Here is a 13,270-nt window from a genome sequence, read left to right on the forward strand (position 1 = left end):
ATTACTCAAGAGTTCTTTGTCTTAGGACCAAGAAAATTAATGAGCGTGGACATCAAAGGTGAGGTTGAAGTGAAAGTTTAATAAGTGAAAGGGGAAAGTTTTCCACAGCAGAGAGGGGGCCCGAGAGGATTGCCATTTCTCAGTTGAATACAAAGGCTTTTATAAACAAGCCAGTGGGGTGGGGTGTTTCATTTTCATATGGCACACAAAAAAAGATTTTTATTTGCAAAGGTGTGAATTTCTCACAACTCCACCCACTCCCTCTCATGCACATGCAGGCCCTTAACCTGAGTTACTCCTTATTACCCTGTTTCCTTACTGCGCATGTGTCAGGAGATGGACTTTTCCATTACAGACATGTCTGGTTCTGTGTAACTAATCTTATCTGTGCACCTCCAGGCATGTTGTAGGCAAGCCCCGCTGTGTAAGTTCTTTTATCTGATTATGTCCAAAAAAGGAAAGAAACACGCTCACTGAAGCCCACAGCGTGTATATGTATATGTATATGTCTTTTGCTGGTTACAAAAGACAAGGGTGTTTTAGGGTCGACCTTGCCTCTTTATCTGTGTTTGAAGGTTGTGCAGCTTCAGGCTGCCCTTTTGTTAAAAAGAATTTTACCAACGGACCTTGTTCTAACTATCTGCCTAACTGGTTTCTTGCTTTCTCCTCTCTCAATAGCACCTGAATAAAATACTATATTTTAGTTGTCTAAAACTGGACCTGATTCCCTGCTAATAAATAAAATGAAGAAAATAACATCAGTGAATTATGACATCCTAGTGAATCATTACAATTATTTTAAAGTTTCTTGCCAAGTCACTATGAACCAGACTGACACCAGAAAGGCAAAAATTTTGTGCACACCATAACATCTTCTGCAGAGAACCTTCAATGGAAATACATTCAAGGAATTTTATGATTACTCTGTTAAACTTTGAACAGTACTTTATAAAAGTAATTGTTTTAATGAAACAGTAGATGTTTCCATACAGATTATCTTTGGCGATGGGAGAGCTTAGAAGAGACATTTTTATGATATGACTAAAAATATAGAATTTATAATTTCAGAAGATTTATTAACACGAAAAGGATCACTCTGCTTATTCACAGACACATGCATACAAACATATGTTCACAGAGATCGCTTTACTTGAATTACTTGATCCGATATTATCCAATGTGTGTTACACAATTTTGTATTGTGTTAGCATGCTTTTGGCAGGCTGCTATTCATATGGATTCCTTAGTTGGTAAGGGGACGTGATACATTTTGATGTGGCAATCTATCCCAGTGGTTAATACAATAGGCTGTGGGAGTCAGAGATCCTTAAGACTACTACCAGCAGTTCCTATCTTTTATTTATTCTTATTTTTATAGATTTAGGGGTTCAAGTGCAGTTGTCCTGTTTGGGTACATTGTGTAGTGGTGAAATCTGAGGTTTTAGTATACCCATCACTCAAGTAGTGTACACTGTATTTCCATTGTACCCAATAAGTAATATTTTCTTATTTTGCTGTAGGAACGTGGCAAATTATTCAATCTCTTTGGGCAGTGGTTTCTTTTTCTTTGATGTGGGAGTAATTATAAAAGATCCATAATTGGACCTTTTTTAAAATAAGGAAGAAATGAAATTAACGTGTTAAAGAGTTTGCGTAATGTCTGACATAACAAGGACTTAATAAACGCTAGCAGTGGTTGAAGGCTGAGTCTAGATGTCAAGCAGCTGTTTTTCATGCAGGCTAGATAGCTTTTGAACAGCACTTTTGGTAGATGTATGCTTGACTTAGTAATTCTCTTAAATAGCTCCTATTCACTACTAGCATTACCTATAATCTCTTGCACATATTTTACTTTATTCATTTATTTATAATATTTTCTTGATGATTAACATAAACTATTTTTGTAAACATATTACTAAAGTAGTAATATAATACTCTATGTGTTATACGTATTATTTATAAGTATTATTTGAATTTATAAATATTTGAATTTATAAATATTTATAGTAATATATTTATACATATTATTTGACAATCTTATATATTATAACTATTATTATAATGTTTAATTGTGATAAATGGAATTATATTCATGCATTAAAAATTTAAAAACTTACAGCATTAACATCTTTAAATTTCTGAATGAGTTTTGGTCCTATCTGAGGTTTCAATACCTAGGCCTGAATGTAGAGTTGAGATATACAGAAGCTTTATCCAATTTAATAGTAAAAATGTAACAATTATGAAACACACAAAAAAGGGTTGGAGTATCAAGTTCAAAAGGAGGATTAGACAGCAGGAATCATAACTAAAACACTAAAATTAAAACAACAGATTGAGAAGTAAGACACATTACCCATAAATCTGTAAATACCCTAAAATATGGAGCTACTATGACTAGTATCACTTTCTAGGAAGAAGGCTTTTAAGGATATTAATGGTTTGCCTCAAAACTGAGAAATACTTTTGTCTTTCCTTTTTTTCTTTAAAAGCAGAGAAAAACATTTGCTTCACATCTCATCAAATCTTCTGCATCAAGCCACATCATGTTAAATAACCTTCTGCTGTTCTCCCTTCAGATAAGTCTCATAGGAACCACTCTTGGTGGGAATGTTTTGATTTGGCCAATGGAAGGTAGTCATTGGCTAAATGTTAAGATAATTATAGATGAGCTCATTAAAAAGGAGCATAATGTGACTGTCCTAGTTGCCTCTGGTGCACTTTTCATCACACCAACCTCTAACCCATCTCTGACATTTGAAATATATAAGGTGCCCTTTGGCAAAGAAAGAATAGAAGGAGTAATTAAGGACTTCGTTTTGACATGGCTGGAAAATAGACCATCTCCTTCAACCATTTGGAGATTCTATCAGGAGATGGCCAAAGTAATCAAGGACTTCCACATGGTGTCTCAGGAGATCTGTGATGGCGTTCTTAAAAACCAACAGCTGATGGAAAAGCTAAAGAAAAGCAAGTTTGAAGTCCTGGTGTCTGATCCAGTATTTCCTTGTGGCGATATAGTAGCTTTAAAACTTGGAATTCCATTTATGTACTCCTTGAGGTTTTCTCCAGCCTCAACAGTGGAAAAGCACTGTGGGAAGGTACCATACCCTCCTTCCTATGTTCCTGCTGTTTTATCAGAACTCACCGACCAAATGTCTTTCACTGACAGAATAAGAAATTTCATCTCCTACCACCTACAGGACTACATGTTTGAAACTCTTTGGAAATCATGGGATTCATACTATAGTAAAGCTTTAGGTATGTAACAAATTTTGTTTTTATTACTTGAATTTGAACAAACAGACCTTTGTAGAGCCTCTTCTTTATTTCCCTATGTCTATTCTTTTTTAATTCCAAGTATTGATGTACTTACTATATATTACTATCACTTGATAGCAGAAAAGAAGATAAAAGACATTGTACTTCAGAAGTACAGTGTGTTGTTTTCTAATTGCATGGACTTAAATATATCAATTCAGTTCTTTTATGGATAAAATATAGTGACAAATACTTCAGTTTAAAAGTTGGGCTGGATCTCATGTAGATAATTATGCTCAAAATAGAAATTGCCTAGAAACTGCAGTGATGTGTGGAGAAAGCCGGAAAATGTTAAACTTTCCACAAGCTTATTATTAATACAGACATTAATATGCATGTTTAAGAACATACATATATGTGGATAATCTCTGATCATCACTTAATAAATATTAAGGCTCATAAAGAAACAAAATACATTAAGGCTTTATCACCTTTAATTGTAAGGTGTGAACTACAACCATTGATCAGGGTGATTTATCCATGCTAAGCTTATTTAATTTGCTTAAGTGTGATATGGTGTTTACCTGATGAATACAATATAATCAATGGTACTAGAATAAAAGCCTATATTGATCATGTTGATATGTTTATACACATATTTGTCTAAAAATAAAACAGGCCTTGCCCATTTTTTATGCTTTTGAATTTTATCATTTATTCTTCATTAATTATAGATTTCTTACTCTTTACTAAGCACTCTTTTAGATAGGAAGACTAAAATAAAGTCCATGGATTCAAGGATTTCACAAACAGATAAATCAGACATTAAAAGGAATATTTATTATGTGAATTATGTAAATATGGAAATATATACAAAATACAAAATGTAGAGGAGTTAGGTATTATGCGACAGACTGAATTATTCTGAAAAACTTCAGAGTTCAGATGATGCATAAGGATATTTTAAAATACTGAATGTGAGTTTTTCTGCAAGGTAAGAATGGGGAAGGAAAAGTGTGCTCAAAGTTGAAGACAAAACAGCACAGGTGCGATGGATATTTCTGATAATTTAGTATTTCTGAAGGTTCAAGTGTAAGGTAGGGAGACATGGAGGAAGATGCTAATGACGTCGGAACTGCAAGAATGAGTGAATTAATTCAATGAATATTTCAAAGTCTCCTGTATGTCATTCTAAAAACATTTTAATCTAATAAGCAACTGAGAACCATCTAAAGGGAAATATTATGACCTGATTTTCATTTTACATAAAACACTTGGACAGATGTGGCAGTAGAGTTGAGAGGTGTGAGACTAGACTAATGTATCACTCTAGGAAAGATGTGGTAAGAGCCTGCCCTACAGAAGTAGCTGATAAATGGAGGAAAATAATGCAGTATGAGACTACCTAGCAACACAATTGGGAGAGCAGGCGCTTACAGGCAACATCCACATAGCAGTCTGTGGCTGGGAAAAGTAATTCAGTCTCCTTGCACCTGAACTTCATTTAGCTCATCTCTGACAGGGCTACTAAAAGGACTAAATTAGTTTACATCTGAAAGGATTTTAGAATAGTGTGGCCCAATCAACCCTGATAGTGAATATGGGAGAGTAAAAATTAATATTGCATTGAATTTTGGACATGCTGTGTATGTGATACTTTTGGGAATATTTGGCGAAATCCAGTAAGCAGCTGGATATACGGGATGAGATCTCAGAGGTAATCTCATGGGTTATTAACATTGACACATTAATTTATGTGCATTCGTTACTGATAACAAAGTAATAATGCACAGACTGCAGAGACTGTAATGTTTGCTAAGCAGAGCTTGTAAGGCCTAGAGATGTTTACTAGCTAATGAATGAACATCCTAAATGCTATTAAAAATAATTTAAAGATGATGAAGTGCACTGTGTAAAACAGTGGGTTGCGTGAATGTTGGCAAAAGAAAAAGTGAGATTTCTGTATAGTGATACCTACTGACACATTAGCTTCTTTTCTACAGATCTCTGTTCTAAAATAACTGTAAAGCTGATATATATCAATCAAAATAAATATGCATAGGTTAGTATGTGAATGAGGATGTGAGATACTACAGCCATGTGAATGATTATTATCAAAAGCTGGTAAACCAATTATAATTAACACTGATAGCAAAAGTCATCATCTCCTCTGGGTATGTTAGGTAATTGGCCCCAAATTCAAAAACAGATCTTTAAATCTTGGGATGTAAAAGAAGAGCTAGCTATTCTGTCATTCAGAGAATACAAGCCTTGCTACAATGATTATAGATAAACCTTCAAGTGTCCTATAAAGATAAAAGTGAATGGGAAACATCTTATGGTTGAAACTAGATCTTAAAAGAAAGCGGAGAAAAAAAATTGAAGTTTTGTGAAGCAATGAAACTGTCAAGATGGCAAAATCTCCTTCATATCCTCAGGTATATGGTAAACTAAAAGGGACTCTGAATAAGTGCAGCATCTCCGTTCATGTAAGAGCGGAATGTACATAGACCATCTCTTGGTCACGATTTGTATTTACATTTTCAATCCTACCACTTCAGTTTTGTCAACTGCTCATCATCAACCTTGGAATTCTAATTCTCATGATTACTATGCTATTTATTTGTGAAGTTATTCACTAGTTTACTTTACCTAGGCTGGCAGTCTCAGAATCACATGTTCCATTTTATTTTGCCTGTAAGTTAATGCTGGTAATAAAAGCACACTATTCTTTCAGTCTTAAGACATGAGTCTAATCTTTCTTAACAATTTGTTCAGAGGAACATAATAAAGATTTCTAAAGATGTTCTCATCCTCTGATTTTGATATATCATGTTTCTGATCAAATTACCCTCTTCTGACTTAGAATGACTACTTAAGTTGGTCTTTATTAAAACACAATATTCTTACTGATGCCAGGAACATGAACAGTCATATTTAAAAGACCAGGTAAGAAGTAAAGTATTGACATGACAGAGTGACTTATTTTTGTGCAAGTCTTTGTGGATGTAGAATGATAAAGGAGAATGATAAATGGAACTGACTTGTAAAAATAACTCCTTTTCAATTTGTAATTTGAATTGATCTTCTATATTTACTTAAAATTCTTTAATGAAATCATTGCAACAAATTTATATCCACTCAGGCCTCGAACAGCCTCACCTGAGTAAATAAATAGAACAACTCCCTAAGTTTACTTCTCTGCAGTGGAATGCAATAAGAAGGTCAGAGTGAGTCCTTAATCTCTGCTAATTGGTAGAAACTGGGTATTTATAATGTAAAATTACTCATTTTATTTCAGATCATGGGCATTTAGCTCAAACTCATGGATATCATAATAATGATAGCAGTATATATTAATATCTTCCTATGCACTAGCCACTGTGATAAGTGATTTACGTATATTTTCTCTCAATCCTTGAACTGTTGCAGTTCATTGCAAGAAAAAAGTTGTAACACAGAAAAGAATATTGAGACTTGGAAATATCAAACATGTTAAAATTATGAGAAAATAGTATTCAAATGAAAATCTTTCTCATATCAAAGCTTTGATGTCATATTTCCTTGTTCTAGGAATTGTTTTTCCTTCTTTTTAAATTTCAGGTGCAAATCTATTAACTGTTCAGAATATTTTAGGTTAAATTTTTCTTGAACACTTTTCTTCTTTTCAATGTGTTTAGCTTTTAAAATCTGCTATTCTATTTCTTGCCTATTTTTGATTTGTCAAATGAATATAATTGGGCCATTGTATCACCAGATAACTTACTATTCATTAAGGGGTAGGTCATCATGTGATTCTGTTGTCTGGGGAGGATTGTCTAGGGATATATTTTTGGCATTAGGAGAGCTTTCTAAGTCACCTCTAACTGAAAGGAAGTAAAGGGTTCCACAGTTTCGAATGTATACCTTCAAAAAATTTTTGAATTTTTATGCATTTCAAAAAATGGAACCAGGTATTTCATTTTTACTTTTATTTAAAAAAAACCACCAAAGCTGGGGCACATTTAAGGGGAGAAAAATGTAACATTTTTATCATTAAAAATACTTATAATCCATAAGCATTACATATTGTTACCAACAGCACTTTACCCTTTAACCACTGTAAAAACAAGGTTTTTTGTGAATAATCTCTATATATTAGAGGTATATAATATGTAAAAATACATAACATTATATATGAATAATTAGGTGAATAATCTCTAAGATGAATGCCATCTATAATAACAGACTTTAGCAAGTCTAGTAAATAAGAAATCTAGATTTTCAAAAAGAATGATCATAATATCTAGATCTTTGCATGAACTGTGGGCTCGCTAAGCATGAGTAATTAATGTAAAATAAAGTGCTAGAAATGAAACACATTTAAGTGTATATCCTTCCATGATTCGTGATTTTCAGTAGTAATTTTAAAGAAGAAAAAATGCACTGGAATCTTTTCCTGTAGAATAATACATTACTACTTAGGTCTTCCTTTTTTTCTTTTTCTCTTTCTTACTAATCATTCCTTTGCTTTCTTCTCTCCTTCTTTCCTTCTTCTTTTTCTGTTTTAATTTACATTGATCTTGATTGGTTAGAATCTTTGAAAAATCTTCTAGTATCATTCCCTTTTCTGCAGTGAGCCATAAGCTGAATGACAGCCACCGGCATTACATTGGAGATGTAATTGACATTGGGACATTGGAAATTCTCAGAGATAGTGATCACTCTATCTTTTTTGCTCCCACTCATGAGAGGGTATCAGAACAAAAGGAAACGGAAGTTACAATTTGTGTGAATATAATCTTGAGTTTTATATGCATATATTTCTTAAAATAAATAATTTGTAAATTTTGGTACTCTGTGCATTGTTAATAACCTATCACTTGTGGTCTGCCTAAAGACTGAGAGTGACTGCCTTATGGGGAGACTCTCGGTGTTTGAGAAATTCTGCACCAAACCCTAGATTCCCCAGTCTGTCAGTGTAGGAGGAGGGAAAGAGTAGAGAAGGGTCAAGGTAATGAGATCGGATTAATTTGATCATTTAAAAAATAAGATTCTCTCCCTAAAATATCATAGCTAGCTATTACTTATGGAGCCCAGGTGCTGTTCTGAATCATTTACCTGCATTATGTCACACCATACCCAGAACTATAGGAAATAGGTGCCATTGTTCTCATCATTTGTTAAATGAGGAGGCTAAGTAACTTGCCTAGTTACAATTCAGAAAGTGGTGTATCATTTAATATCAGACTCCACTCTGAGGTAAAAAGCAAAGTGCTAGAATATACTGTTTCTGTTTAGCAAAACAAAGAAAAACTAAAAGTACATCTAAATTTAAGCTTTTAGAGAATTAGGTAAATACAAATCAAGAAACTCAAATAAAACTGAATCACTCATCCCCAAAACAGTATGAAAGCTGGTTTCCAGGCTTTTTTTGGCCTTGGGGAGACAATGAAAAAAGAGCCAGCAGAGTTGAATCCTAGCCATCAGGTGCAATATTCAGGGAGCACTTAGGAAGAGAAGACTTTCAGGCAAGGGCATGTCTTCAGTGGAAAAGAAAATCTTTCATACCAAAATGTTGCTATGAGGATTATCAATTCAGACTAATAGCATTGTATACATTTTACTAAACAAAATGTTGTTTTAAGGATAATCAACTCAAATTAAAAGCGTTATATACATTTTATTGTTCTGCACTAAATTAGGTAAATATTTTATTGCCCTGCAGATATTACGTAAAAGTGGAAGTTGACTAATATCATCATTTTTTCCCTTACTCTGGGTAATTTAGGGATATCTATATGTATTGAGATTTTGGAGCATATTTTGATAAGCTTTTATGTGCTATTGCAGCTACATTTGTGAGTAATCCCTAATTAATTATTATATTTTTCTTACATGTAACTCAATATTTGAACAAATCTAAGTATTTTATAGATAGACTTTTGTTCATGTTTTCTATAATGTTTTGCTTTCTTTACTTTTTATTGAAAGTTTGACAGCAACAGATTTCTTTACGAAGATTTTTAAACCCCTTTTACTGGGCTTATTTTGAAGACCATTAAGATTATTTACACTCTTCTCTGGCTGCCTTGTTTCAAAAATCTAATTAATTTTTAAGGTACTGCCCCTATATTCAAATTGAGGCTTATTCTTGAGAGGACACAAATGCAAAAATTCTAAAACCATCACTTCTCTCTCTTATCTTTCCTGTTCTCTGTCCTCCCAGTTCTTTTGTTACTCAAGGGCCTGAAATTACATAATTTAAGGGAAATTGAGTATAAATTTAAAATCTGTCACTTATTTCCTAATCTTAATTTTTGATTTTTATCCTTTTAATCACTCTATTTGTTCTTATTTCTCTTTTTAATGGTAGCCTGTAATGATTTCAAAACAGCATTGTTACATAATTGCTATTGCTCAGTTTGGGATTCACTAAGAATTGCAACACTATATCCATATCTGATCTCACTATATCCAAGTCTAGCCAGTCATTCTGTAGCTGGCCTACTGATTTCCTAATCAATCTTTAGACAAATTTATTAAACCGCTAACATTACTACGCTCTTACTCTGTACCAAGAAGACTGAAAAGTAGCTTTACAGATACTATTGTTAATCCACAAAGTAATATAACAAATTAATGTCATCAGCTCTAATTTTTCTTTGAGAAAACTGAGAATGGGAGGGTCTGAATAATTACCCGGTGTCAGAAATCTTATAAAAGGACAATATTTGAATCTGGGTCTATTGAACTCCAGTGTCTACCTAACTTCTCTGAATAACAAAGTCTGTGATTCTTTGGAGTTCCAGGCCATATCTTCTTGATCTGTGTCATATGGAAGAAACTGAAAAATTCCCTGTAACAAAGGCATAGGAGACAACAATCAGTTGGCTTTATGGAGAAGAAAGCTATTCTATATCAAATGCATAGTATTTTACCCTATAATCCATAAAATCTAAAACACCTTGAAATGTTTGAGCAAACTTCCTCTGAAAGTTGTTTATTCAATTTAGTGAAAAATATATTAAAGATGTATTTTATAAATCATAGTTATTATCACAGAATATGTAGATGGTAGGTTTATAACCCCGTGCTTCCTTTTCTTTAAAAAGAACCAGATTTTATTTCTGTTACTGAAATAATGAAGTTAGTGCATATAAGAATTTGAATTATATTATTTACCTTTTAATCTAAAGATCAATTGACCTACGACTGAGTGTAACCATCACATTAAATATTACTTTATTTAAAAATTGACCTAAATATACTTTGAAGATTTTTTTTTTCATCTTGAAGGATCTACAGTAGGATGGTTTCCATAAGGGATTTTACCATGCCTAAGAAGTTTGTCCAGATGCTGGTTTTTAATTTGACTCTGACTGAAGTTGTTCTAAGTGGGAATGTGTTAATTTGGCCTACAGATGGTAGCCATTGGTTAAATATTAAGATTATTCTAGAAGAGTTGATTCAAAGAAATCACAATGTGACTGTACTGGCTTCATCAGCAACTCTATTCATCAACTCCAATCCCGATTCTCCTGTGAATTTTGAAGTGATACCTGTTTCCTACAAGAAGAGCAATATAGATTCCTTAATTGAGCATATGATAATGCTGTGGATTGACCATAGACCAACTCCTCTCACAATATGGGCTTTCTACAAAGAACTAGGAAAACTTCTAGACACTTTCTTTCAAATTAACATACAACTCTGTGATGGTGTACTAAAGAACCCAAAGTTGATGGCAAGACTTCAGAAAGGTGGTTTTGATGTGTTGGTAGCAGACCCAGTAACAATCTGTGGTGATCTTGTTGCTCTGAAATTAGGAATTCCATTTATGTACACATTGAGGTTCTCTCCAGCATCAACAGTGGAGAGACACTGTGGGAAAATCCCAGCACCAGTCTCCTATGTACCGGCAGCCTTATCAGAGCTCACTGACCAGATGACCTTTGGTGAAAGGATTAAAAATACCATATCTTATTCTCTGCAAGACTATATATTTCAGTCCTACTGGGGAGAATGGAATTCATACTATAGCAAAATTTTAGGTAAGTCTAAAATTTTCTCTTTTTAATGACTCCACATCCCTTATTTATTCTTATTGTCATATGGCAAACGATTTCCATTCCACTGCCTATGCTGAGCTGAAGATAATGGACTTCTTATATCTCTGTACAAACAATTCCCTGATTATTCTCTTTGAATAAAACCTTAACAATGAAATGGTGGTATTAATATGTATGCTATTGTCTCTTAATGCAAACAACTTTGTGTCCATTTAGGTAATAGCTTTTCAATGTATAAATCAATTTCAAAATATAAATGAAAGTGCTCATATTAGGATACATTATAACACTACTGAAAAATACCCTGGCAAATATTTTCGAGGTGATACATGATTTACCATGCCTCCTTTGTCCTTCATTATTTTCTTTGTCTGCAGAAAGCTTTGAAAAGCATAGAATCAGGCAATAGAAAACTGGAGTTTACACTCTACCCTGGTTCTCACTGTCTCTCTATCTTTACACATCTCTGGGTAGTTGGACACCATCTCTCAAATTAATTTCTCTCTATCCTGTGGCCAGCCTCATGTTTCCTTGCATGAAACATTCCTTATGAGAATCAAACACAATAATGTTAACCATCAAGGCCAGTCCTGATTGGTTGTTTATATTACTTATTTTTCCTGGCTTTTATGAGCCTCCCTTTATATTTTTATTTCCTTCTCTCTTGATGATTTTGCCTCCAGATCTCTTAGTACTCAGGACACTAATCAATAGCAGGAATTAACAGATGATGCTACCACTGGTACTTTCTCACAGAGGTAATGTGAAAGACTTTTTTACATACCTTTTGACTTTCTTTCCTTTCTCCCTCACTCCCCTTGGTCGTTCCTTTTTTCCTTCCTTCTTTCCTTCCTGCCTGCCTGCCTTCCTTCTTGCCTTCCTTTTTTCCTTCCTTTTTTTCCTTCCTTCTTTCCTTCCTTCCTTCCTTCCTGCCTGCCTGCCTTCCTTCTTGCCTTCCTTCCTTTTTTACTTTTCTTCCTTCATTCTCTCTTGTTTACTTTGTGTAAAAAAAAGTATTTGTTGAATGCCAACCTAGTTCCTACAACTTGTCTAAGTGGTAGGAATACAACAATAAGCAAAACAGATCAAATTCTCTATCTCATGGAACTTACATTCTCATGAGAGGAGACAACCAATAAATAAAATAAATATATAAATTTAGCCTGTGATATATGTTATGTAATAAAGTAAGAAGAACAGATAGTTCTTAGAGTGAGTTTGCATATTTAAATAGAGCAGGCAGAGAAAGTATCAAATGAAAGAATGACATCAGGCCAAAGACCTGAGGGAAGTGAAAGTCAGAATCCATAAGATCCCTGGAGGAAAAGCCTTTTAGGAGTAGGTAAGAACAAGTACAAAGACCTGTGGCAAGCCATACACATAAACTAACTTGAATACTCATAAACTAACTTGATCTTACTCTTACCTTTCACAAGGGGTATTTGAATATATCTTTTTTCTTCTCTTGATATTGCAAAACTCTTGCAATAATTTTTTTTATCAAAAAGTTTTCAACTTTTTCTTAGAATTTGTCTAGAGGAAAGATGTTAAATATACCACATATAAAACATATGCAAGGTAAATAAAATTTGAGTTTATTTTTGAAGATGCTATAACTAAAATTTTACAAGTATAGTTCTGTATTTTTAAAATTCCTTTAAGGCATAATTTAACCGTAGTTTCTTTTTTTCTGGCTTTCAAATTTTATATGCCTTCAAGCCACATTTTTCTTTTAATTTGGGTATAATTCACATGAGTATGTCTCAAGACATTTGAAATGTGTTCTATAATAATTGTAACTACCCAGCTATGTATTGGATAGTGATTATTGTAGCTACTGAATGAGTTAACAATCTATACACCTTAAATAAGAGACATACAAAAAGTAACAAGGTGAAGGGTCCTGAAAAATGCATGTGGCTTCAGGTTCCACTGGCTAACTGGGATCTCAGGCAAGT

General features: G+C 33.5%; 1 protein-coding gene across 2 annotated transcripts in view; it reads left to right on the plus strand.

The window, feature by feature from the left end:
* The first annotated feature begins 2,546 nt into the window (after positions 1-2,546).
* LOC100973813 (UDP-glucuronosyltransferase 2A1) overlaps positions 2,547-13,270 on the plus strand; it is a 60,151-nt gene continuing 49,427 nt past the window's right edge. The window contains exons 1-2 of one of the 2 annotated variants that reach the window (XM_008961161.4): positions 2,547-3,261; positions 10,665-11,294. In XM_008961161.4, the coding sequence (XP_008959409.3) occupies positions 2,547-3,261; positions 10,665-11,294 (1,345 nt within the window). The remainder of the gene's footprint in view (positions 3,262-10,664; positions 11,295-13,270) is intronic. The other variant, XM_055111459.2, reaches the window with a different exon arrangement.

This window comes from Pan paniscus, chromosome 3 (assembly GCF_029289425.2).
Source record: "Pan paniscus chromosome 3, NHGRI_mPanPan1-v2.0_pri, whole genome shotgun sequence".
In the NCBI taxonomy this organism is placed as follows: domain Eukaryota; kingdom Metazoa; phylum Chordata; class Mammalia; order Primates; family Hominidae; genus Pan; species Pan paniscus.